The 27602-nt window shown below is 33.3% G+C and overlaps 4 protein-coding genes across 4 annotated transcripts; 3 read left to right on the top strand and 1 right to left on the bottom strand.

Moving 5' to 3' along the window:
* The first annotated feature begins 224 nt into the window (after positions 1–224).
* LOC111593765 (protein rolling stone) lies at positions 225–4246 on the top strand. Its single transcript, XM_023306783.2, has 4 exons — positions 225–655; positions 2975–3326; positions 3399–3582; positions 3648–4246. Exons 1-4 carry the CDS (start codon positions 554–556, stop codon positions 3835–3837), a joined length of 828 nt encoding a protein of 275 aa, XP_023162551.1. The 5' UTR covers positions 225–553; the 3' UTR covers positions 3838–4246.
* A 3440-nt stretch (positions 4247–7686) lies between these two features.
* On the top strand, positions 7687–14968 carry LOC111593761 (protein rolling stone). Its single transcript, XM_023306779.2, has 6 exons — positions 7687–7723; positions 12351–12637; positions 13724–13949; positions 14017–14136; positions 14219–14402; positions 14474–14968. Exons 2-6 carry the CDS (start codon positions 12536–12538, stop codon positions 14808–14810), a joined length of 969 nt encoding a protein of 322 aa, XP_023162547.1. The 5' UTR covers positions 7687–7723; positions 12351–12535; the 3' UTR covers positions 14811–14968.
* Positions 10876–11571, bottom strand: LOC111593762 (sex-regulated protein janus-B). Its single transcript, XM_023306780.2, has 3 exons — positions 11417–11571; positions 11184–11348; positions 10876–11119 (listed from the first exon to the last, which is right to left on the bottom strand). The coding sequence occupies exons 1-3, from the start codon at positions 11466–11468 to the stop codon at positions 10893–10895; spliced, it is 444 nt and encodes a 147-aa protein (XP_023162548.1). The 5' UTR covers positions 11469–11571; the 3' UTR covers positions 10876–10892.
* Positions 14969–19548: 4580 nt separating the features above from the next.
* LOC111593763 (adenylate kinase isoenzyme 5) lies at positions 19549–27256 on the top strand. Its single transcript, XM_023306781.2, has 8 exons — positions 19549–19796; positions 21955–22260; positions 23109–23251; positions 24091–24273; positions 24343–24860; positions 24916–25132; positions 26283–26447; positions 26504–27256. Exons 1-8 carry the CDS (start codon positions 19775–19777, stop codon positions 26900–26902), a joined length of 1953 nt encoding a protein of 650 aa, XP_023162549.1. The 5' UTR covers positions 19549–19774; the 3' UTR covers positions 26903–27256.
* Positions 27257–27602: the final 346 nt, after the last annotated feature.

The raw sequence follows: 27602 nt of genomic DNA, 5'->3' as shown, positions 1-27602 counted from the left end.
TATTATATGTTAAACGTGATCTCCACTTTAAGCTCCACTCAAAAGGGTATATGACAGTGATCAGTGATCAGGCAGGCTTTATTTCTTTTAACGAAAATTTGTATTTTTTTTGCTTGTGATATTAATTTTGTCGATCGGATGGCATACGGGCTTCGTATATAAAGAGTCGAAGCCTGCGCCAAGTGATGGGTCGTATTATTTGCAGTGAGCGGACGTTGCTAATCGTGGCGTCGGTTAGCGCGTTCGGCACAGTCACCAGTTAGAGGGTCTCTCAAAGGGTAAAAGCACTCCACTGCTTTCAGTCGAGTCTGTCTCGTCGTGTGCTGTGCACGAGTGCGCGTTCCCAGTGGAGTAGTTAGTGAACTGTCGAAAAGCGAATATATTATACCGACTCCGTCCAAGTCGCCGCATCGCATCGCGAATGATTTTCAAGATCACGCAAAGCGCAACATTGACTGAATCAGGCTGAAAGTTTCTTTCTTTCTGTTTACCACGCTGGCAAGTTGGTAGCCATCACAGTCAGTCGTTTAGCGATTATAATTAAAGAAATAAAATGCAATTTCTTAAAAGGTTCCGGAAGGGCCTCAACAATGAATTACAAAAACAAAATTTCGGCTTCGAATACAGCCACGTGCATCTATTTTATAAGTCTCTGGTGAGTTTAATAGGTAAACGGTCGTGCTATATGTCCAGGAAATTACCTGAAAGCCCTTTGCACTAGGCAACTTTGGCTTTTAGATGAGATCACTTGATTCCAGTCTCGTGTAATTTAGTATGTGCACATAGGTTCTATAAAAGCATTAAGTACAGCTTGTCGTCTACAAACGTGTGTAATGCCAGTAGCGTAGAGGCTAACGACCATTGCATGCACTTACTGCAGCTGTATTAACTATAAGTAATTAATTCATTTTGTTTAAGAGAATATTTACGTGTATCTTGCTTTCTTCTCTTTATATTTATGCAAAAATAATTTTTTATATTTATATATATATTTATTTATTTAATATTTATATTAATAATTAATATATATGTAAGTTTGTTATATAAGCATTTATTTTTATTTAATTCATATTCAATTAGTTATTAATAATTTTCTTATTAATATTTTATTAAAATAATGCAATATGCAATTTGATGTAAATTTATATATTTTTTATAAATGACCATTTTATTTTATATTTGCATTTTACCTTTTTTATTTTGTAATATATTGATTTTTAATTTCTTTTAAAATTTCTAAATTTATTTATTTAAAACAAAGGAATGGATTTAAATTCATTCGTATAATGAAACAATTAGTTATTTATTGTTTAATAATATTTTTTATTTTATATTATATAAACAATTTAATTATTTTTATATATTATTTATACAAATTTCTGATTATTTTTAACAATGCAAACACATTTTTTTGTTAATTTATGAGTAGCATATGCATTGACAAAGCTCTTTGCTGATTTACATAATGCTTAGCAGATGAAAAGAATATTTAAATAAGAATACGATAATACCCTAGATCAAACAGATCATACAAAAATGTTCAAATCCTATTACAAAGTCGTCACATGGCATAAACATTTAGCGGATGCGCTATTCTAGCACTTAAAGTAACGGCAACAGTACCTGTACCCGTAAAGTACATAAAAGGTAAATTCCGGAAATATCACACCATAATTTGTCACACTCATATGACTTATCGAAATTAGAGAAGGCGAAAATAGTGTTTAGCACATTTAATTTGGAGGCGGCACGAGCGAATGTATACATAAACACACGCACATGTATATATATATATATATATGTATATATAAATATATATATATATATATAAATATACATATATATATATAAATATATATTGATATTGGGGTCGCCTAATAGCACACGATCTTCCTGAAGTTCAAAGCAAATCAATTCTCATTGCGTAATCGAAAAGTTATGTTTTTTTTTCACCAAGCGAAAACGACAACAAACTTACTAACTAGACAAGCACGAGCCCGGCGGTTAGTACGTCATTAATGAGGTGAACAGTGAGATAACAGATAGCTAACAGCTGCAGGAATGTTAGCTCTGCTCTGCTACTGTCTCAAGCGGAATATTTATTTGCGAACAGACAGTTGCACTTGCTTAGTTAAATAAACAACTATTCTACATTGTGTAAAGGTCAGATAAGGTTGCCTACCTGCAGCAATATGATTATCTATGATTATATATAGCAATCAGTAAAATTGCGCATAACTATAATTTCTAGAGACATGTTAATCATATTAATTTGATTACCTTCTATCTATATTTGTGTACATATTTTTTTAAATTTCGGTACTCGATATTACGTCAGAGGTATGTATCCAATCAGTGCTATGTAATCATGAACTTTGATTTCGCATAGTTGCAAACTCATTGTTGATAATGGAATTTCGATAATAAAATACGAATGTAAATATTGTTGCTAAATACCTTATAAAGAATGACTTCCTACAAGCTAGATAGCAAATGTTAGAAATTTAATAAAATATTTAACTAAATTAAATTTACAGTAGACAAAAAGAACTTCTTCATTTGCCAATCAAATCAAAATTGAATAAGCTAAGATGGGCTTAAAGTTTACGACGAAAACTTATTTCCCATAAGTCAAATTTTAAAATAATCGACAAAAAATGACATGTTTATAAAATTAACATACACTAATATAAAAAAATATAAAATTTGAATAAAGTTTATAGTAAGATTATAATTGAGAAAAAAATTAAACAAATTTAAAAATTATAACAAAGATAACAAAAAATAAGATATAAGAAAAATGAATAAAATCTAATCAAAATTAAATTTAATTCTAATTAAGATTAAAGCATTTGATTTAACAATGAATTTGATGCATAATATAGTCTATTTAACCTCTAGCACCCACTGATCACTGAACTTTCTCTCTCTCTATCTCTGTCTCCGGCTTACTCACTCTGTCTATATTTTTCAGTGGCAAAAGAATGAAGTCAGCACAGTTTATTTACTTTATCGTTGGCTGTTGGCGCTAATATTTTTGGGCGTTTACATCACTTGCATTATTTTGCAATACTGTGATGGCAAGTTTTTTATCTACATGACCAACTGGGGCTTTGGTCTGATCACGATCACAATGATAGTTGCCGCGGTGAACGTCACACGCTGGCACTACGATCTACAGAATGTGAGGAGTCTGGTGCAGGAGGCGGGACAGAAGGCGCGCACCACATGTGGCCTGAAGATGTATTGGTGGCTGTATAATATATCATTATTGCTGGCACTGATCATATCCACAGTATACTGGATATTTCTTAATGGTCGGATGAGTGAGTTGGCGAATGCAATTCAAACATTAAACATAATACTTAATTATATTCTATTCTATTCTATGTGCGTAGACAAACCAACGCGATTTCCGGTCATCAGCATTGTGACACATGCCCTGAATACAGTTTGTATGCTGATCGATTTTCTAGTCGTTGCATTTCCGCTGCGTCTGTGGCATATGGTGCAGACGATGTGCATGGCCATTGCCTTCTTTCTGTTCACCCTCATCTATCACGTTTGCGGTGGCACCGACGAGTAAGTGTAGCCCGCACACTCAAGATTGGATTATCTATTTAATTGACTTGGTTTCCTTAACACAGATTCGGCAATCCCTACGTCTATCCCATACTGGACTGGAACAATCCCGTGCGCTGCTTGATCACCTTTGTCGGCATTTTCATAATGATCATCTGCTATTGGGTGATACTCTTTGGCGTCCACAAACTGAAGCAGGTCTTCAATCGGGCCTTCAGCATTGTCTGGACACCCCATGCCGTTGGCCTCATATGAGACCGACTTTATCCAGCACTGACTAAAAACAACAATACAACAAATCACAAAACTGCACTCAAGTAGTTATAGGTAGTACCGCCCGCATTTTGTCATTACTTCCATTTAGTTACACAACACACAGCACTCACACATACACACTGACATACACACACACTCACTTTCACGCACGCATACAATACCATTTATTTATATCAATTTGTAGCTGTACGCACTAAATTATTGTTATTTAGTAACTACTTGCTCTGCGATTAGTTTCTAAGTACGTTTCTCCAGGTTCCTTAATGTCAAGGCAATGATCAATGGCTTTGGCTATATATTTTTTAACTGTATAAACACTTGAATAAAGCTTCTTACTGTGGAATCCATAGTATAAAAATTTTGTTGAGAAAAAACCAAAACCAGTTTATAATTTAACTTTGATAAAATCGAACGATTTTTAAAATGTACTCCAAAAGAAATTATTTGAAATCTTTTGGTGGAAATAAAAAAATTATATTAAAATAATATAATACTAAAAACAAATTAACAAAAATATTTTTGTTAACAAAATTCTATTTTTAAAGTGACGATGACTTGAATAAAATTTTGAGAAAAATAATATTCATTGAAAAGAATATTTTGAGGTCTAAAAAAGAGAAATATTTTTGTGATTACAATGAACCCTATATTCATAAATTATTATAGACATATAAAAAATATAAATATAGCTTAGTAATATAGCTATATATAAATAAACAATTAAAAAATTCAAATATAAATAAATAAATAAAACAAATTAAAAAATATTATAAATAATAATATTTTAAAATCTAAAAAGAATATATTTATTTATAAATATAAAAATAAATATATAAATAAATTAGGTTATACAATACAATAAAAAGTAGATTGATATGTATATTATCATTTAATTTAAAAAATACTCACAAAGCATTTAAGAAATGTTAGTCAACAAGTTTGCCTAAAACAAAATATAAATAGAAATAGTACATAAATAATATAAAACAAAAAAACGTTACTTTTCTGTCTTTATTTAATTGTAATTTTTAAAAAGCAAACAAAAAAGGAACTAAAAATATCTTCAAGCCATCTTCAAGCCAAGTGAATCCAATGCGAAAAGTAGACATAGTTATTTCAATTCAATACAGAGGAAATTCAGATAACAAAATCAGCATAAATAATTATATTCTCGAACAGTCTAGTAAACATAATATGCTCAGTGTTAGAGTGAGGGTATAGGGGCCAATGACATATGCATAAATTGAGCCAACTAGCGAGACACAGTGCACACAGGTACACAGCCATGCACGCATACACAACCCTACACATATGTACACAGACATAAATCTTTGCTACTTTCGTTACACTCTGTTTTTTCGCACTCTCTCAAGGGTTTCATATTCGCTTACAAAGTGCTTCACTAAATCTTGTTGAATGCATATCGATTATATTTCCATGGCATCAAAGTGAATATCTAGAAATAAATATGAATCATGTTTGTATTATGTGTGGCCCACATAAGAAAGGCTGAGAGCAGTACTTTTCAAGTTGTATAGCTCCATCTAGCAAAATAATGTGTCATCATTTTCAATGATTGCCAAATTATTTGAGTTGAAATAATGCCCATTATGTTATACCGAACACCGACGAACAGAAACGAGTTCTTCCAAAAGCTTGCAAAAGAAAACAGAGAATGAATGCGGCTAAAGAAAATGAACAAACAAACAACCCAAAACTGTACAAAGTTAGTTAGAAAGAGGTTTGAGGTAGACGCGAATTGCTTTTATTCTGTTTACGGCGGTGGCCGAAACGTGAAAGAGAGATGAAAGACTAATTAGGTATGTTCCTCTCCCGAGAAATTACAAAAAACTGCAACGAATCTCGTTGCTAGGTACAGCTAAAAATCGTCGTCAGCTTTAATTGTTCAGCAGAAATACAAAGACAAAAATAGTACACTCAGCGAAACTGGTAACTAAACTGACAAGAACCCTTTGATCGAATTGCCATATGTACATTTGGGCACAGTTACCCAATTAATTTAAATAATGAATTTAAGCTGTTTTAAAGTTTTAACAATGAATTGAGTGAGTCGTTCGATGCAGTATGCAATGAACTAAAAATATTATAAATTTAAAGAGTTGACCTCCTATCGCCAACAATTAAATATTTACATCATGTTTATATTCAATCATCTGCATTTAAATACAAAATTTGTTATTTATATTTTATATGATATATGATTTAATTGTCGTGTACCCGAAACTCAACTAAACTCACCTGTGCTCAGTCGACGGCGCAGCAGCAACAGCAGCCAACATTTAACGATCATACGGTATACGTTATACGATATACGATATACGATATTATATTTAGATAAACAGTGTGCTGAAGCATAACAAATTGTGGCATATGTAAGAAACCAAATAAATTATTTATAAATGTATTAATTTTTAACTTAAAATAAAATAGAAAACATAGTTTCTTAATAGTTAGATATATAAATAAAAAAATAAACAAATTAATTAATAAATATAGAATTAATGAAGAAACAAATGTAGAGCTTACAGACTAAAAATTAATACATATAAATCTATGAAAATTTCAAAAATAATAATAAAAAACTTATTCTATAAATTTCTTATTCTTAATAGCGTTTATTTTTTTTTTTTTTAATTTAAATTGAGTATCAGGTAAATAAGTCTTGAATTTCTAATTTGAACACAACGACCACTTGTGCAACCACTGTGCAACGCGTCGCAACTTGCCCGCATCGTAGTTGGCCCAAACAAGTTGCGATCAGTTTTGGATCGAGCGTCGCGTCAATAAGTCGTGATTTGTGCGAGAGCGCTGAAGATCTGCCCGTTCCGGTTAGGTAGCACTACGATCTTGAAGAAGTTTGCTTAAGCCATAGTTTGTGTGCTGTGTTGAAGTCTTCGGTTCTCTGGGCAATGTGTGAGTGCTGTGCGCGCTGCTGTAATGCAAGTTTAAAATGCAATAAGCCAAATACAATAATGTCTAGAGCCAGACACCGTTATGCAAAGTTGTTGACCTAAAAAGAAATTACTACAATGCGTCGGGCTGGCAGTTAGGCTGCCAAGCCACGCGTGTAAAAACACGCAAAATACACCACAAACTCGTTAACAAAAACCAAAATAAAAACAAAACGCTAAAAATAATAATAAAAATAATAATAATACGAAAAATAACGAACAAATTCGCACAACTCCAAGCCAACGTTATTGTTACAGCGCGCTTAGCCCATTTCGAATTACGCTGGCTTCATTCTTTTTGGCAACGTGTGTGGAATACTCAATGCTTGGGGTTTTTTCTCCATTTGTTGTTTTATTTTCTTTACTGTTTTTGCCAAATAGTGTTGCCCAAATTTGACAGATCGCTCGTACAAATAATAATAATGATCATTGGAGCTAAGCAAATAGAATTCAAGTGCTTGAATAAATTTAAAAAAGATTTGAGTTTTAGCAGTGTTTTTGCCTAGTGCATTTGGAAGCTCAAATATTTGTCTATTTAGAAAGATCTCAACCAAATACATCTATATATATACATGTATAAATCTCTATATATATATATATATATATATATATATATATATATATATATATATGTATGCATGTACTTGATCCAAGTATCGCATTTTAATTGGCTCATTTATAGGCACGTACTCAAAATTTATTCACGTTTCCCAGTTATCATTAATGAGTGACATTTTTTTTTGTTTTTTGCTTTACCATATCGAATTTATAGCCTACTAAAAGAATAATTATATAATAAAAATATATCAAAATATTGACTGACATGTTCAATCAATCAATACCTCTTCACACACATTGAAATGATTTTTTTACACATTTAACTTAAATCGAAGGTAAGCCAAGAATTGTGTACAAATTAAGAGTATTTAAAATTAATGAATGTTTAAATATTTAAGAAAATATATATATATAAATTTTAACAAATGATAATAGCTCATTTCGAGTTATTAAAGGAAAGTTTTTAACTTTTTAACAATTTAAATAACTTAAAAATCAATAATAATTGCCAAAAGTATATAAATGATAGCTTTTCAACAGACTTCGTATATGGTTTTAAAATATATGTTTTGTAAACTTAAAAATGCTTTTAGTATTTCTTTTAAAAAACATAATTTTAAAAATTACATTTAAATATTTATTTGATAAACTTCAACCTTAAGTTATTTTTTATTATTGATTTGTAAATTAATATTTGAATTTAATTTGACTAAATATTTTAATTTTATATACAAATAATAAAATTAAAATGAGAATTAACAATAAATTAAACTCAATTATTAAATCATTTTGCTGACGATCTGTAATTTATACTAAATATATATATACTAAGTTTTAGAAAAATATCAAGACTTATATACTTAAACTTGAGTATTTTTTTATAAGATTGAATGTGTATTTATACTGGTTGACAAACCAGAATTAAGTAACAACAGAAAGGCCTGTCATCTTTTAACTAAATAAATGTGTACTTAAAAATATGTGGCCCTTGTAGCATTTAGATAAATTTGTACAAATTCTCATTTAGAAACAGCTTTTAAAAATATTTATTAGTCAATGAATTAAGGTCTAACATAACCCACATTCATAATATGCCATTTTATGTAATTTTAATGTGAATGGGGTATAAAAATATGGAATATATTCTTGAGATAATTGTTAGCAAGGCTGCACTCAATGCCTATTGAAAAGTCCGGATTGCCTAAACAAATGACTTATATACATAAATAATTCTAATCAGCTAATTCACACCGATAATAATGCAGACAAACGATTTTAGTCAATAGACCAATTAGCGTCAAGCTGTCAAATAAAGCTCAAGAATGTTAACAATAAGTTTGGCAAAAAGCAAATACAACACAGCAAGTATATGCAAATGGATATAGTATAGCAAGTCTACACTTTGGCTTTTTATAGTTTTTTTTTTTGATATTTGCATTCGAAATGGCGTTGAACTCTTTTGATTTCACTTTCCATGCGCTGAGTTTTGAAATTAAAATAATATAAGTTTTAGTTAAATTGGATTGTGTTAAATAAGTCACATGCGCAGCTGGAGAGTGGGATCTTGAGATCGTTTGGCAATTATATTTATCTTATCTGTGGACTCTCTTATCTTTACCTTTTGCGCTACATTCACATACAGACATGAGTTGGCTTTGACTGTAAAGGTCAACAAGTTTTCATATGCTTCAAAATTTGGCTACAAGTTTTTCAACTACAAGAATCGCGGTTCAATGTGGTACACATGCAAGAGCTATAAACCTAAATAGTATATATATATATATAGTATAGTATATATATATATACATATATACGTATATATGTTTATAGTTGTGTACACCCTTTATGTGCTTTGCACACACTTATCTTGTGCTCTTTTGTAGTGACGAAAAGGTAGCACACAAGTGAATAAAGTGAAATACACAAAAACTAAACGATATATGTGTGTGCACCTGGTAACCATGGCTAGTTGGTAAGCTGTTAAATAGTTGGTTTGTTGAGACCCCTCCTACTCTATAAGACGTGTTTCTTGAGTCTCTCGAAGTTCGTTTTTCGTTGGCATTCGTGCAAGTTCAGGGCCGTGAGTGTAGTACCTCATTAAATGTTTTATTATTTCTGTTTTGCTTTTGCTGTTTTTTTTCTCGATGTCATTTTGAAAACAGACTTGAAATTAGATACAAAGTTTTGTAACTCAGTAACAGCTGATAAATATTTGTTGCTTTTTTTTTTTTGTATTTTCTCTTCTTTTTGCATTTGTTTAACACAAGTTTTTTTGCGTAATTTCAAACGAAGTTCGATTGGAAAGAGGAAGTTTGTGTCATTTTTAATAAAACAGCTGTCAAAAATAATATATTTATAATTATGAATCGATTTGATGACAATTTTTATAATAGAACAATTTTGCACGGCTTAAATGTGTTCCAAGAGAAAATGTCCGAATTGGAAATATCTTTTGTCCAGCGACAAACTAATACTATAAAATACATCAGCCATTCTAGAGTCGGCTTTGGATAATACAAATTTTTAAAATAAAAAATAGATATTTAAAAATTATATAAATATTCAACAAATATTTTGGCGTAAAAATAGAAATTCAGTTTATCTAAATAACATTTCTTAAATTTATTTTAAATTGGAATTTGTGTGTATATAAATTGTAACTTGGATGGTATACCGGTTTACACAACTGTTCCAATTTATGATTTATTACCTTTTTGGAAGCGTATTTTATTTCTACTATAATTAAGCTGGCCATTATATGATCACAGCTGAAACAAAGTCTTCAACATGTGAAACTCTGTGACCTGGCACTTCAAAACAAACAGCTTTCAACTGTTTTATGAATTACCTAACGCTCGGTTGACCTACAGTATGAGCTTTTAATGGTTTTGTTGTAGTTTATATATACATATGTTCACCTTGTGCTTTGTTATTTTTCTTTTTACGGCGCCCTTTTTGGACCGAACAGTGCCGACCTTAGCTAGTTAATTGTTTTATTATAATGAAGTCGTAATTATAATAAAAAATATGTATGTATATACGCCAATTATAAAAGATTATAATTGTGCATAAAGAATATTCGAGTGCTGTGAATCATTGCAGCTCAATATGAAAAGTCATTTATTTAATCATTATCATTGAGCTTAAAAACGATGGATGCGACCGAAACCGGGAAGGGCACAGATATATAAATACTCGAGTGTGCAGTACTAAAACGTTCAAAGATTCCCAGTATGAAACCCATTTAAGGTGTTAATTACCAGGTAAAGAGCAAGCAACAATTTGTTGGCGTCAAGGTCAGACATAGATGTGCGTATGACATCGCTGGCTTTAGAAGATGAATGGTAAGAAACAACGTAGAATTTAGACCGATGATACATCGATATGATTCGAAACTGAATTACACGAAATATTTTTATTGGTTACCAACTAAATCGCAATTTCGAATATCTAAACTAATAATATGAAGCAATAAACACTTCAAACACATATTAAATATAAACATTAATCCTGCCCCCCAGATTCCGCATCGATTTTGTATGCTGAATACTTGCAATCTTCATATAATACCTCTCTAGTCTCGTGATGATCCGCTTTGCCCAACGTCTGAGAGCGGCCATAAATCTTGATATAGTTTTTATCGTTGTCATGAACCATTATGCCACCACCCAAGCACTGAGTGCATAGATCAAACTTATTGGCCTCCTTTTGTAACTGATCATAGACGTCGACTAAAAGGCAGTTGCAAATGATATTAGGGTTTCATATCATTGTTTTAGACAATGCGACACTCACGATGATACTTGACCCGAGAAACACCACGAACTACGGTTTTTGATTGCCCCATCTCGCCGTGTATGTACACCTTGGCGAGAATATATTTCAGTTTGCCTTCGCCAATGGCCACTTCAGGAAACGCCACTAGATTCTTAACCTTTGCCTCACAACTCGTACGTGCGACTTTTTGACCGAGTTTTAAAAACACAATTCAAAGCGGTGAATTAAACACATCGAACAGAATACTTCACCTGTTATCATTGGACGCCACGTTGTCAAAAGCAACTTCCTAACCTTATCCATATTAATTTAAATCAAAAACAATTTGGAACAAACTGAAAAACGAAAAATTACGGTTGTGGAAAAACGCTTAGAGATGTGGACGACGTAAAAAATTAGCTATGACTGGCAAACTAGGTGAAAACTAGAAGACACTAGGACTTTGACTACTCAGTTGTTGAAATTTTTGTGAAACATATATCTGAATAGAATTATTCCTGATTTCGGAGAATAATTCTGTAAGATATATATAAATTATAAATATACCAAATATTTATCATATTTTTTTTTTAAATATTTATTTCCTTATATACTCATAAAAAGAATGTAAAACTATGCTTGCGCCTATTTTCCCAAAATGTAATAAAAAACGAATTTTTTAATTAGTGGAGACTGAGCTTTTGCATAACCGCAGATTTCGAATCCTACTTAGGCAGTGCATAACTCTAAGTACATAGTAAGGTATTCTCCTAGTCGAGCACTCCCAACGAAAACATTATTATAGGATTTCAACTGTACCTGACCCATGTTGCTATTGTTTTACAGCTAATATATTAGCAAACAATTTTAATAAAAAAATTATTTTCAGTATAAAAATATAAACAAGCAGCGTTAAAGAAAGCATTTCAATATTTGATTTATTGTCAAAGATAATTTATAAATTTTCTTTACAGAGCCAGAGATGCCTTTGAGAGTGATTTGTGAAAGATATAGATTTAGGTATTTCAATATTGTATTGTATTGTATATTGTATAATGTTATATAAAGTTTCACTTTATCAAACTTGCCTTAAGTTCGTGCTACACACTTGGTCTTAAAGTCTAATCATTTGTAATAATGGCAATCGGCTTTAAGTTCGTCATATTCATAAGCATTTGCTGATAACGTATTTTCTTTCATCCACAGTACACGGCTTCGACTCAGCTATACAATTATTAATAGCGGCTAGAACTATGATAATAATTTGCTTGGCGCACAACAGTTGCATGTCCCGGCCCCACTATTAAAATTACGAAAAAACAAACAACAAAATCTCCAAAGATTAAACTACAATTAAAAAAGTTAGCCAAGTGTATTTGAAGGCCAGCAGAATGACGAAGCTTCAGGTGATTGTGCATCCAGTGAAAAAGGAATTTAGACGCAAGCACTGTGGCTTCGATCATGATACGCCCGATGATTTTGTCAAATCGCAGGTAAGGCTTAAACTAAATATAGCCCGTATAAATAAATACAAATGTAAGCGTATATGTATTTATACTGAATGCGTCCTTGTGGGCTCTCCTTCAATTGACACGCACTGGGTGCGTAATATTTGTATTATTTATATAGGTACATAAAGTTATCGACGGGGGTCAATGTACATGCTCAGTTTAAACTGTCTTGCTCCGGCCGTAAGTATGTGCCCGAGGTCAAAAAGTAAAAGATAAAGAAAACAATATTGAATGAGACTTGTAATGAAATAAGTTCAATGAGAAATTAGGCTTAGAAAAGATTTTGAATAGATATCTATTATGATATATTTATATAGATGACATTGTCTATTGTGATTAATTTTTTTTAATTTTTATAAATTATATATATTTAATTATTTTAGATAATTATTATTATTATTTTTATAGAAATCTGTAAAATGCATTATTTATAAAATATATCTGAAACTAGCTCAAATTTTTCTTTAATTTATAATACGCATTATTCCAACTTCTAATATATAAAAATATATGTATTTTTATGTATATTATCTCTGGTTAATACATTTTTTAGTATTCTCGATGTTAGTCATATATTAATACAGGGCATTTTGTGCTATAGAAAGGCTAGTACTAACTATAATATCATCTATTGATCGACTTACGTTGCCCCGAACAAATTGTCTCTATATAATTTTCTTTGTATAATCAAAAGACCAAAACTGTAAGAAATGGGCGTTGCCCAGTGACTGGTTTCAACCATTTTATTGTTTTACCTTGAGCATATTTGATGAGGTTCTTTCATTCATAGTATCAATAGAATGGGTCGGCAGTTGAGTTGAGGGTGGTATTCGGACGCCCGCTTCTACTCGCATTGTAAATTAAACTTTTGAAATATTCATAAGAGGCAAAACAGGCAGAACTAACTGTATATTGCCATGCATCGTTTGTGGTGCCAGGTACAACAAAATGGCTCATTGAATCACCTAAAGCTAAGCTCTAGCCCATATATATATATATATATATATTTAGTTACAACAAATATAGTCGTTCGACTTAATATTCATACTTAGTTATTCTAAATTACAGTGGCAAACCTGCACAAAGAGTATGGCATATTTGTTCTATCGCTGGTTCATGGCTCTCTTCTTTATCGCCGTTGTCATTAAGTCCATGTGGCCGCGATCCGATGACGAGTCCTGCTACTGGCTATACTTCATCTATATGACCAATTGGGGCATATGGATGTGCATGCTAACCAATTTACTGGGCGCCATACTCGTTACCATTTGGCATCATCATCCGGAGTATGCGGGTAAGTGAAGCAGCGCTGCAGTGAAGCATCTTGTTTAACAATCTGCAACATGACTTTTTCGCTTCAGATAAGCTGCTCAATATGAAGGCTTGGACGAGCCCTTTTCGAATTTATTGGAGCATGCACATTATAACGCTAGTCTTATCGATTGTCATTACGATTATTTACTGGACCATACTCTATGATGGTAACTAAGTACCTTTCTAGTTGCTGTTAGATGAACCTTTCTAAAATGAAACATTTTTATGTTTTCTCTACAACTATTTCAGCCAATGAAAGTAATTTAGATGCCACCAATGTGCTCACCCATGCATTCAACTCCATTTGCATGTTCATTGATCTGTGGATTGTGGCACATCCGTTGCGATTGTTGCACGTGTTTCTGCCCGTCTTATTTGGCATTATCTATGCCATATTCTCCTACATATATCATCTGTGCGGCGGTATTAACAAGTGAGGAAATATTACACGATTGCAAAAATAATTTTCACATAATTCACATTTGCCATTCCATTTTCATACAGAAAGGGAAAGCCCTACATCTACCATGTGATTGATTGGAATCAACCCCATGCTGCTCTTGTGACTGTCTTGTGTGTCTTGGTGCTCTCTTGTTGCATATATGCGTTGCTCTTTGTTTTCTTCAAGCTGCGTCTGTATCTCTCCCGCAGCTGTCGTCAGGGCAGCTTTGTATTGCCCACAACAAGCGGGAAGTCTGGCAAGGCCAACGACAGTCAGGCAACAGCGAATGGCATACAGCATTCGCCCTCTCACATCTCCATGGTGCTGGGCAACTACGCCGGCTACGAGAACCGGGCGTACTCGCCCAGTGCGGGCGAGGCAAAGAAAACAAAGAGTTAGACTACGCTTAGTGACTGCCAGGTTATGAGAGTTAGCAGAAATTCACTCAATGCTGTTAAAGGTATATAAAACCTAAGTCTACTCCACATATATCTGGCAATCTAATCTAAGCTCATTGTTCTTACGACTTTAGTCAAACTGTACAGTAGAATTTTAACCCAGTGATATTATATTAAATTGTAGCTAATTTTACGCAAATAAATTTTAATGTGAATAAATCTAGAAAATTTAATTAGTTATGAGCATCGTTAAATATGGTAAGCATATGAAATTCTAGCTTATTTTCAAAATGTTGTCCTTGATTCCCTTGTCTTTCTCCCTGCTGTCCTTGACCCATTTGACTCATGCTCCTGCCGCACTAGATTCCCTTTTTATGAGCTTTCGAAAACTATATATCCTTGATAGTTCACCAGCTGTCCTTAGCCGGATCAACATTTACATACAACGGAAAGAAGCCAAAATATGCATTAAAAATTCCATAAAATAATCAACGTGGTTAAGTCTTTAGAGACCTATTGTGTCGCATTGTCATATTGCTTGGGAACTTTACAGTTGATTATCAAATATTAATGCACAGGGCCATATTGTGAAAAGGTTAAATGGTAGGCGGCAAAGGCAAAAGTTTGTCTGCACCTAAAAATGTTGAAAAGCAGAAGGAAAACCATGGAAAACCAGTTGAGTAATTGGCTGAAGGATTTCGTTGGCGACAGCCAAAGTGTTGAACGTTGGTTAATAAACCGCGTAGACACTGAGCACTGGGTGAGAACCTGTGTAAATATTTTACACAAAGTCCTAATCACATTTGAATGGCTGCATTAGCCCCAATAATCTTGAACGAGTAATCAATCACAAGGCCAACACGTTCTCAATTCCGACTACACTATAAATAGCACAATTTGTATATATAATTTGTATAATTATCAGACAAGACATAATAAGCATCATTAAATCCCTGAAAGTGAACTCTAAGCGAGTATAATTAAATTAAATTAAATTCCTTGAGTTAACATAAATAATATATTATATATCCAGATAATTATATTAAATATGATTTATTATATAAAATATAAATATATATGTTTAATATAAGAAAAATATATATTTTATATGAAAAAAATATAATACATATATAATATAATAAGAAAAAAACATTTATTAATTATATTTAAATATAATAATATATTAAAGATTATAAATATATTATAATATTTTAGATGACTTAAATTATTTTGAATTATTATTTTTATTATTTAAATATATTATTTAAGCATGAACATAGAAAAGGCCTTCAAACGCTGTCAAATGGACTGCGGGAGAGCATCGAGTTTAGGGATATGCGTAAAAAGTCTAGAGTTTTGCATTTAAACCACACTTAGTTATCAGTTCAGCACAGATAGCTGTAGCTCACTCCTACGACTGCAGCATAGATCTCGGCTCTCATACAAGCATAATTAACATAATTTCACTTTTTATGGAGGTCTTTAAAGTGGCCTTAGTTGAATATTAAATGATTAATTATTTGAGTTAAAAACATTACAAAAGTCTAACAATATTTTTTCAGGAAGTTTTTTCATGGAATCCTATTAACTTTCACTCCAGTGTGACTTTATGTGCAAATTGTATCATATTTATCTAAAGCCAATAATATTTAGATTAGTAACAAGATACGTCTCATGGCTGTCAAACTAAAGGAAATCCCCTCAAAAATAAAAGAACTTTTGTTTGAATCATTTAACTTTTTGAGTATCTTTTATGTGACCTTTTTAAATACATGCACACACACACACACACGCACACCCAAATAGACAGTGTCCTTAATCACAGCTGCCCGTTTATGCAGTCGTGTCCAAGTCCACCTCCCCTCGACTAGAAATGTAATTGGGGAATCAATTGGCCCAGCTAGACGGGCTACATTCGGCTGTAATTTGTTGTTGGCGTTGTTGTTATAACAATTCTTTATGCCGGCTATAACGTTAATTAAGTTCCCAAAAGCATTTAATAACCAAACGCCCAAACCGAAGCTCAAGGACGAGAAACACACACGTGCTGCTCCTTGGGGCACCGAACGCTGGCGATGACACTGCCCTGCAGTGTTGTGTCTGTTGGTCAATTGTCGCATATGCTACACATTTGAGGACCAACTAATCAAAAAAAAAAAAAAAAAACCAATGAGAATGTGGTCAAGAATGCACGACTTAGAAATACCCTGAACACAGTGGTTAGCTGCTAGAAAACGATTATTAAATATTTGTATAACATAATATTAATATTAAAACTATTTAAAGTCTATGCTCTAAAAGTCTAGTCTCAATATTATCTGCTTGACTTGATATATCGAAGAAATATTTAAGCCTTTTGTGTTCAAGTCATGTAGCATATATATATATATATATATTAATATTAATCCCGCCAATATAACATGTTTATCAATTTCAAAGGCTGTAGACTATAGAAAACGGAGAAACCAGACCTGAGTGCCCTGTATATAGTCGTCTACATTTGTAATCTTGTGTGTGTGTGAGCTAATCTCATTTATAGGTATTGTCCTTGCCGACGGGTCGACGAGCCGACTGGCCGGCGGTACGGCGTGGCATGTCACAAGTTTCAGTGTTAGACACAAATTAGGCGTCGCATCTGTTTAGGACTTGGATCGATATGTGAGCATTTTGATCGATATGAAATTTCCTTGAGCTTTGAACTTCTTTTCATGTCCTTGTCCTGCCTATTGACCCGCGCTTTGTTTTGTCTCTCTCTCTTCCAGCAGCGCCCCCATTTTCTCTTCCCTCCTCGAACTCACACTCTCATAATTATTACAAACAAAATCAATAGCAGTTTAAGTGAATATACTTTGGAAATTTCGACAGCTGTCAACTGTCAATGTCAGCTCAACGATTCCATATTTCGTTCTCACCTTAAACCAACAATATAATTAAATGCAATCAATACTGTAAAATATTAATTGAATATCTGTCTTCTCCAACCAACCCATCCATCCATCCAAACAGCCATCCACTCAGCCAATTGGCCACCCGTACTTGATTTAGCAATTTAGATTTGTGGTTCCGTCATGATTGTGCAATTTCATAGATATCAAAAAACCCATTCAAGCCATACAAAACTAATCACATACGAGCATGAATGTTTTAACGCATGAAATGTGAAATATTTTGAGTACAACTCAGGACACTTAAAGAGGTTTGAAGAGAATGAAATGTAGACATATATATTATATATAGTTGTTATATTTAATAACATTTTGTGTAGGATTGAGAGTAAAAAAAAAACACATTTGATAAAAAACAAATATATAATAAGATATATAAATATTTAAAATTGAACAGTGTGTTTTTTAGAGCTTCCCAACTTGGAGTTTGCCATGGTGTTTGAATTAACAAGATATTTAATAGTTTATACATATTTTTTGTTGAGTTTGGCTTGACATTTCTTTCTCGATAGACTTACACCAGAACAAAATTGTCTGTTTTGGTGCTTGTTTTACTGTTTGGTGTGTTGGGCTGGCAGAGTCACTGGTCACGTTTGCGATTATTGTCAAAACTTGTGCTCCAGATTGCGCCCTATATTTAAGAATTAATATCACAATATTTTCTATTAAATAAAGCCCACTCCTTAGATATTAAGAAAATATTTCTATGTTTTATTATGATTTAAACTTGTCGAACTCAAAAAAAAGCACCCGGTATATCATAAGAACTTGAATATGAAATTCATATATGTTTCCGTAAGATAAGGAATCATTTTAAATATATTATATATATTTTACAAAATTTTTAGAAATTTAATTGGAATGTAGAATTATTTATTTGTATAAAAATTCTAAAACAAACCAATATATTGACAATATTTATAATACTAAAACTGCACAGTAAGATATAGTTCTATTCGTGTGATCTGAGGTGTAAACTACTAAGCACCTGCAAGTCTGGGGATTTATTTACACCGAATAAGACAACAACAATCAAGGATGTCGACAGGATGGCAGCAACGCAACAATATGACACGGAAATGACACCTCAAACAAAAGAGTCAAGAGATAGAGAGAAGGAGAGAGGAGCAGATAGAAAGAGATAGCGCAAGTGCTTGAAAGATTAGTGAGAACGAACGCAGGCTGGGCAGGATATTGTTTGGATTGCATAAACAAACGGCATGGGCACACACGTTGTTTGGCTTTTGGAGCAACAACTTTCCAGTGCTGTGCAGCCGGTTCGTACCTGCCCACACACAGGCGCGCACTCACACACACACACATACTAGTTAACATTTGTGAATCATGTGGACGACTGGAATTCATAAAGTATTCATTAATTGGAAACGCGCGCGCCCTGCCTTTGAGTGACCAATTGCCGAGGATTGCGGTTGGTAAAAACCGAAGCATTTCTCATATTTCAAATTCAGTCTTGTTTCGGACGTTCGGGCAGTAGAACCTGCATAAATTACCAGCCAACCACCGTACCGTGATACCGCAAGCCCAGTCACCAAATCAGAGACACACGCTTCATAAATTGTAGGGGCTATGGTAACGGGGCCACCAAAAACCCAGCTAGAACCGGCGCTATGTGGCAAATAATTTTCACTGTGCGTGTTGCCAACGATAAACGCTAACGTGTCGCCCAGAGATACCAAACAGCGGAAGCACATACAACAACAAATAGCAATAAATATATTATACAAATCACAAAAAAAAAACCAAAAAATTATTAGAGAATAGAAAAACAAATCATAAAAAAGTATTCGGCAAGTGTATAATGTATATAGCGAGTGCATGTATTTGAAACGCTAGTGGAAAGTTCCATTTGATTTGATTTTTTTTATATTTTGATTTATTGTTTAGCCCGCCCACTATTTGAACTAAATCCCCATCTACACATGCGTTAATTGAGTAGCAGGCGTGGTGAAACGGGCAAAAGCATTGCGAAAATTCTGCTATACTGGCCACCGAATGGATAATGGGTATTTGTTTAGACACAGGTAAGCAAAACATTGCCAGCTACAACGATTTTACTATTCGGCCAACAACACAGCCGGCCAAAAAGCAACAGTCAAAACACAAACAAAGCCCAAAATATACCATAAACTCTGGTTACAGCCAAATTGTAAGCCAAGCGAGAGCTGTTGCCATATTTCAATTTAACAAAAGAAATATAAGCTGAAAGTAGGAATATACATTCTCACATGAATATAAAGTTTATTTTCACTATTATATTCACTATTATATTATATTCTAGAATTTCAAAATATACAGGCTATTACTGAAAGTTTTTGAATTAAATTTTATTAAACTAAAAACGCATTTAATAAAAAAAAAATAAAACCAAATATATGGATTTGATAGTCTGATTAACAGATTATAGAAATATTTTCATAGAAATGTTTTAATATTGGAAACAACGAATTCAATATCAAATCAAATTTTAAGTCCTGAAAGCTTAAGATTTCCTGATATTCTGAGATTCTGATATTGACCTATAAGGAAATACATAATGCTATATTAATAATAATAATTAATAAACTTAATATAATTAAAAATTATATAAAATACAAATTTATTTAATAATTAACAAATATGTAACAAAAAAAAAACAATATTTAAATAACATAAAAACATTTAAGAATAGTTTGAATGCCTTATTGAATTTAGGAATTGAATTTTAATTTCCTTTCTATTAAATTTAATTTTATATTAACATTATTCTGTTCTCTTGATATAATTAATAATCTTTGAAGTAAAATGTATTATTGTTATTATATTTTAAAATTAATATAAAAATAAAATTAATTTTCACTAAGCTTTATATTTTGAAAATATAATATTGTAAATATTAAATTGAAATAAAATTAAAAATAAAATTAAAGTGCAATTGAAATGCAATGCAATTGAAAATGCAAATTTTAATTAAAATTAAATTTTTATCTTAAAAGTATTCCATTCTTTAAATATTAAATTCAATTATAATTATTTTAATATTTTTAAATTAAGCACTTAACAAACTATTATTAAAAATAATTCTTTATAATTTATATGCATTTTTAACAGTGGAATTATTTTATAATAAATTACTAATAATTCAATAAAAATATTTTATTTTTTGTAGTATTATAAACTTAACTGAAATGCTTGAAAAAAAAAACAAAATTGTTAGACAACCCTAAAAGTATGCTTATTAAATTTATATATATGGAGACAAATTTCCTTGTCAACAAATCGAACAATATTGATTGAGAACTTTCGTACAAAACTTACAAAACATTGCGAAATAATTTGAATAAATTTCCAAAACTAATTTGGAAAAAGCGAAAGGAATTGTCAAAAATGATTAGCTTAGTTGCCTTGACGCAGATCTGTTTAACTTGAATCACAACTAAATGTCATCTAATCCGCCCTGTAATTTGAATAAAACACTTAAATTACAAAACGCTTTGACAAAATATTTCTAATCCGAAAAGGACCTTGCTCAAATGCTATAATTTGTGGTATCAAGCCGCGTCGGCCTCGTCGCGTGGGTCCTTGGACATGTTCGTTGACCATCAAACGGGCAACAAACTAATATAAAAATCCGAAACACCACGCATCACAGAAACGACAAAAAAAAAACAAAGAAATAGTATATAGGAAAAACGTTTTATGTGCGCTGAAACGGGATAGCAACAATAACAAAACAACATGTCAATTAAATAAAACTGCAAGAAAATCAATATATATAAAAAATAGAGAACAAATGTCACAGAATGTAGAATTTAGTGAGCTCGACCAGACTGGAAGGAAATACGCGAAATTGTCGGATTTTCCATGAATGAACAATTTCAGACGAGCCTCGAGCCTCGAGCCTCGGCTCGCGGTTGATGACGCAATGCTCGCGCTTTCCACCATAATTTAATAATTGTTGAAACATATTTTAATGATGTGTTACAGTGTACAGTTAATTTCCTACTTCCAACGCTGAGCAAATTGCTTCCGGCCTGGGCGCCGTAATGCCGTTTGGCACGTAACAAGGCGGGGCGCTAACTTGACGGCACTTCCGGCTTCCGTTAGGCCCAACCCTTAACTGTTGCTTGTGTACATGTTGTTTTGGTTGCCCAGCAAATGGAATTCTTTACTCAAACCATGTCTCTATAAATATTTTGACAGATGCCAGCGCGGCACAAGATACCGGCGAACCAGGCAACGATTGGAATCATACACGGAATCAGAATGGACCAAATGCGCCGCCTGGCAGCGTGCTGGCCATGAACGGCGGTTCGGGCAACGTCGGCGCCATCGACATGCAAAATGCTGGCAAAATCAAATTCGATCCGCCCAAGGTGCCAGTGATATTCGTTTTAGGCGGCCCAGGTAGTGGCAAGGTAACCCATTGCGATACGTTCATGCAGGAGCGACGCGGCGTGACGCACATCAATATGATGGATCTGCTACAGCAATATGCAATGGGAAATGGTAAGAGAACTAGCTGCACTTGAATATAACAGCTAGGACAGGATGCTTTAACTTAGCTACGGCATTAGCATTTGCTCATTCATTATATTCTCAAGAGGCGTATATATATGACTTTTTGTCAAGGAATAAATGAGATCTATAGTATTTCTATAAGATCTTTCTAGTGCCATAAAGTGGAATATGACATGAGTATATATGACAATTATCAAGTTACATAGAAGGAGGAAGAATAGACAGGGATAAAGCACAACAAAAAAGTATTATATATGTTTTTTTAGAGTTACACAAGTTCCAATCATAATAAAATGAAAAAATATATTTTCTATATCAAAAAACGGTTCTTATTGGATAGAACACTTTATGACAAATATTCAAATATGATTCAGATCATATAGCTGCTGCTATAATACCATCATTATTTTTGAAGGCATGTGGACCAATGACTCTGCCAGCTTATAAGCCGCACCAAACAGTAATTTTCTTGCAGCTTCGACTAAGATTATACATACTCTAAGTGAAACAATTCTGCTTATTTACGTTGCCATTCAAGCAATAGTGGGCTTCATCATTAGGACAACATGCACGATTAGTTTGACAAATAGAACCGTTATTCAAAAGAAAAATTTCAACAAATTACAAGCGTTACTATGATCTAAAACTATACATTACCAAATGTCAAGTCTAGTTCAACAAAAAGCTCTTATCTTAATCTTAAATACGTTATTAAATAAAGCAGCGTAGCCAATTCAAAGATGCAAGCCTCTAAAAAAACACCTGTTCTATAAATATGTCATTTGATTATTATATAATTATTATATTATTATTAATTGAATTTATGAAACTTGCAGATATGCAAGACTTTTCGCAACTATCGTCGAAAACGGTCACCGAGGTGTTGATGTTGGAAATGAAAATGGCTCCAGCTGCCAAAGCATACCTAATATCAGGATATCCGCGTTCCATGCGCGACGTTGTCGAGTATTCGGAGAAGGTAATCAAAATACATAAACTATCTGAATTTATTACATATCCAATTAGTGTATTTTATTATGAAACAATTTTGGCTTATTCGGCTTCGTTGAGCAAATTGCCGTCGAGCCATTTGCACTAATTAACTGTCAAGTGGGTCAGCGTTTATTTGTTAAAGACTAATTCCCATGAATTTTGAAACGTACGCATAACAATGATCTATACTTATGCACTCTCACATATATATATATATACATACAAATGATAAATAATTGTCTCAAGTGGCCACAATAGGCGTATTTTAGCTTTATGCTAGTTACGTTTGCCTTGATTAATGTTAACCAAATGGGTGTAGAGGGACTGCCGCAAGTGGGTGTCATAGAGGTATATATAGCTATAAGTAAAGTGGAATTTTAATTATTTTTATTTTAATTTCTGGATTTCTAGGTTAAATGGTTGAACCGGAAAATGCAACTTTTATAGCAGATTCATTAAAAAGATGAACAGACAGACATGGCTAGATCGAGTCAGCTCGATGTCCTGCTCAAGAATATGTATATTTTAAGGGGTCTGCCAAGCCTCCTTTGGCCTGCCATTTACATTTTTATAAAGCGAAATCATTTGAATAAATTAATTTTAAATATATTACAAAAACTATATATAAATGCATTACAAAATAGAGTAGAGTTCAAATTCAATGCAAAAAAAAAAAAAACAAAATAAACTATTATTATGGTTAAGCTCCGTAATGCCATTAAGTTTTACCATAATTTAGTTAGGCGCTCATTAAATCGTATTAATGGCTTTTTATAGACCACGAAGAGATTTAATATTTGGTCAATACCTATTTATACTTTTCAGATACAAGTCGTTAATGGTGTTATCTTAATATCCTGGCGTCAGTCGGTGCTACAGAAACAAATCGATTATGGCGCTAAATTAGGTCATGTTGTACTCTCCTTAGCCAAAATGGAATTGGAAAATTTCTTTAAAAATGTGATGCCAGTCGCTGATTACTTTGATCAGAGCGATATGCTATTGGCCGTGAGTAATGCAACTGAAATGCCATAGAAATACCGTTATTTATTTCACTTTCTATTCTAATACTCACAGGTAAATGGCGAGCGTGCACCCACAGAGGTGTACAAAGACTTTCGCACCGCTGTGCTAGACATATTGAGTTCGCTCGAGAATCAAGAGGCCATACTGAATGGAGTTACAGGTATGGGCAGAGGGATACATGATATACCCGGCAGTATAGTTAGCGTAGACACCGCACCTAGTCAAGCCCAAGCGCCTCACATTACAGACCAAGTCGTCGCACCTGCGACTGGGCCAGGTGAACGCAATGTCACAAACGCTGTGATATCTCACATAGCCGCCAATGCGGTCACAGCCGCAGCGACGCTCCGTACAGCAGGCGGCGGCGGCATCAGTGCAGACGATGACAGCGGCGTCGTTGTTACACAGCAGCCCAAGCTTAACCATGCCGGCACCAGCATGGACACTAACGCATCCGAACTGGAGCCCACAATACCGCCCATCATTTGGGTCATTGGCGGCCCGGGCAGCAATAAGGCAACGCTATGCCTGAAGGCCGTTGGCCTCAACCCCGGCTGGTCGCACATCAGGTGAATCTATAGCTAGGCATATGTTTTACAACTAATTCTCAACTTATCGCAACAGCGTTGGGCGTCTGCTGCGAAATATCACGGACACTGCGCCACGTGCCAACACCGAAAGCTATGCCGTCAAAGAGGCTCTGGCCGCAGGAGAAATGGCGCCGGAGAAATCGCTCAATCAATTGCTGGACAACAATATACGTCAACTGCGCGATAAAACCGGCATCATCATCGATGGTTATCCCCGCAATCTGCAGCAGGTCAAATACTTTGAAAACAAGGTGAGTTCAAGGGGGGAGAGAGAGGCTTCTCCATATGAAAACTTTAGCTGTGGCAGTTTTAGAGAGAGAGAGAGAGAGAGATTTAAGGTTCATGTTAAAGTTGACATGAACATTAACCCTATTGTTATTATTTGTACAACTTTTTTGTGCAATTTAAATGAATTTTGAGTTCATTTGAAGATATACGTCATATAGATGCTGACTATATCTGACAAAAGTAACTGCTAATAGCAACAGTTACTGTTACAGTTCCCATGAACATTAAAATCATGTTAATTTTAATCTTAATGCATGTTCATTTTTAAAATCTCTAGTTATTTTCAAGAATTTGAATTGAAAAGATTTTTGATATTTATTATTTTTTTATTTATGATGATATTTAGTTTATTTAATTCAATTATATGTATATAGATATATGCTTATGACATGTGTCTATTCTGACTTTAGCAATCATTTAACTTCAGATTAAGCTCTATATTATGCAGTTTCTGAAATAGGTTCATTTATCCTTTCATCAAATATCTATCTGCATGTTAAGCTTTCAAGCTTTTATGGAGAAAGATATTAGAGCTGTGTTCAAGAAGCTTTGGCAACTTCAGACTAAATACTTAACTAATAAATTGAGAATGAAAATTGTTAAAGACAATTGCAACAGTATTTTTAAGTCACTGTTAAAGTTGACTGGAACATTAACTACATGTTTGTTTCAATGTGTATCAGAAGCTCAAAATGGTTTTTCTGTTACAGAAATATTTAAGAATGAATGCCATATAAAGTTTATATTGGGCTCTAAGACTTGTTGCCTAACTATTTGCCTACACAAATCTAAGATTTTTAGACAATATATAAATATTAATAATAATAATAATAAAATATAATAATAAAATAATAAATATAATAATAAAATAATATAATAACAATAAAATAATATTTATTTAAAAAATATGTATAAGAATAGATTCCTAAAGTCGTCTCAGATTGCATGTAATATTTTATTTATTTATATAATTTTATTTAATTTATCAGATTACTTCATATCTACTAAAAATTCTTATGCTATGCTAATATATACTATTTAACTTGCTGAAAGATCAGCTCGTTGACAGCTCAAAGAACTTTTTTGTAATATAATTTTCCTTTCAAATTTCAGTACAAGCAACGTCCACCCACCATACTATTGGACTGCTCTAAATTGCAGTTGGGACGCGGACGCATAGACGATACCGTCTCCTCGTTTCGGCGTCGCCTGGAGATATTTCGTGAGCAGACGCTGCCTATGCTGAAGATAATGGACAGCAGCAATCGACTGCAGATAGTGAGTTCATTTCTCTCTCCCTCTCAGTCAACTTATAAAAACTTCTATATTTATAGGTCGACGGAGACACGGACAGCCCGTCTGTGCAGCGGGAGTTCGAGCGCCTTATACGCAATCACATACAACAGTTGACCAACAAGTTGGAGGGCGAAGATGCCAGCGAAACGCTGGGCAATCATGTGATGCGCAACGAGCAAACGGATGCCATACTGCATGATCTGGAGACGAACGTGCCCGGTGCGGTGCCCACGATTAGCCACCATGTGAGCATGATGAATGGCCATATCAAGAGTCGTGGCAGCGCCCAGTTGAGTGCTAAGCGGCCCAATCAAATGATGAATGGCCACGTGGCTGGACGACCCGGGACAGGACCTGTCGCACCGCTCGCTCAGCCCGTCGACTTTCGACATATGCTCGAGGAGGCCGAACGCTATCCGGTCGACTCGTACATGTAGAATATAGCATAAACATATCGATCTACGACAAAGTTTTCTAGTTTTTATAAACGAAATTCTCGTATAGCCTCTAAGCGTCTATATTATTGTTAAAGTTGTCTTGTTGATGATATGAATATGAATATGAATTTTATAGCATTACGTCACTTAGCTGACAATTTTTTGATAAACTACGTAAATAACGGCTAAACAGCAAAGCAAAAAACAATTGTGGGCCAATTGATTCTCATTGATTTCAAATAGACAATTAAGTTTAGTAGTTAAGCACAGTGATGTCACACGAAAATAGCTTTTAAAAATGCCTTCATTGAGGGCCTCAATAAAATTGAAGGTAGCCTAACATATATAGCAAGCCCCCAATTATAGTGAATGCAAAAAAAAAACAAAATTTAATTTAGTTTGAAATAACACTTTAATAAAAAGCTGGAAAACCAAACTCTGAAACATATTTAAAATGTGACTGGGCTATGTCTGATAGAAGACAGCTGCAATATTTCATATATGGGTATAAAGGATGTTCTTTTAGAATTTCAGGACTTTGAATTGAAGCAGTATACTTCAACTGACAACCTATTTTACAGCTGTGAGTTGCTTCTTGTTGAGTTTGACTTGACATTTTATTATAGATAAATTTACGCCAGAGCAAATTGCAAATTGTTGAAACTATTCATCAGAAAAATAGTTGTTTGTCAAACTTGTA

The sequence above is a fragment of the Drosophila hydei genome, unplaced genomic scaffold, assembly GCF_003285905.1.
Source record: "Drosophila hydei strain 15085-1641.00,03,60 unplaced genomic scaffold, DhydRS2 tig00000364-arrow-arrow-pilon, whole genome shotgun sequence".
NCBI classification, from domain to species: Eukaryota; Metazoa; Arthropoda; class Insecta; order Diptera; family Drosophilidae; genus Drosophila; species Drosophila hydei.
Note: the sequence above shows the minus strand (reverse complement) of the source record. Positions and strands in the feature narration are given on the sequence as shown.

Excerpts from the sequence above, each read along its gene's own strand:
- LOC111593765 (XM_023306783.2), top strand. The coding sequence starts at position 554 with ATGCAATTTCTTAAAAGGTTCCGGAAGGGCCTCAACAATGAATTACAA. Across the intron at positions 3,327-3,398 it reads ATTTCTTAATGGTCGGATGA|ACAAACCAACGCGATTTCCG; the intron begins GTGAGTTGGCGA and ends CTATGTGCGTAG. Across the intron at positions 3,583-3,647 it reads GTTTGCGGTGGCACCGACGA|ATTCGGCAATCCCTACGTCT; the intron begins GTAAGTGTAGCC and ends TCCTTAACACAG.
- LOC111593762 (XM_023306780.2), bottom strand. The coding sequence starts at position 11,468 with ATGGATAAGGTTAGGAAGTTGCTTTTGACAACGTGGCGTCCAATGATA. Across the intron at positions 11,349-11,416 it reads GTGGCGTCCAATGATAACAG|TCGCACGTACGAGTTGTGAG; the intron begins GTGAAGTATTCT and ends TCGGTCAAAAAG. Across the intron at positions 11,120-11,183 it reads TTCTCGGGTCAAGTATCATC|TCGACGTCTATGATCAGTTA; the intron begins GTGAGTGTCGCA and ends ACTGCCTTTTAG.
- LOC111593763 (XM_023306781.2), top strand. The coding sequence starts at position 19,775 with ATGGGTATTTGTTTAGACACAG. Across the intron at positions 22,261-23,108 it reads GCAATATGCAATGGGAAATG|ATATGCAAGACTTTTCGCAA; the intron begins GTAAGAGAACTA and ends TGAAACTTGCAG. Across the intron at positions 24,861-24,915 it reads CCCGGCTGGTCGCACATCAG|CGTTGGGCGTCTGCTGCGAA; the intron begins GTGAATCTATAG and ends TTATCGCAACAG.
- LOC111593761 (XM_023306779.2), top strand. The coding sequence starts at position 12,536 with ATGACGAAGCTTCAGGTGATTGTGCATCCAGTGAAAAAGGAATTTAGA. Across the intron at positions 13,950-14,016 it reads TCATCATCCGGAGTATGCGG|ATAAGCTGCTCAATATGAAG; the intron begins GTAAGTGAAGCA and ends TTTTCGCTTCAG. Across the intron at positions 14,137-14,218 it reads CTGGACCATACTCTATGATG|CCAATGAAAGTAATTTAGAT; the intron begins GTAACTAAGTAC and ends CAACTATTTCAG.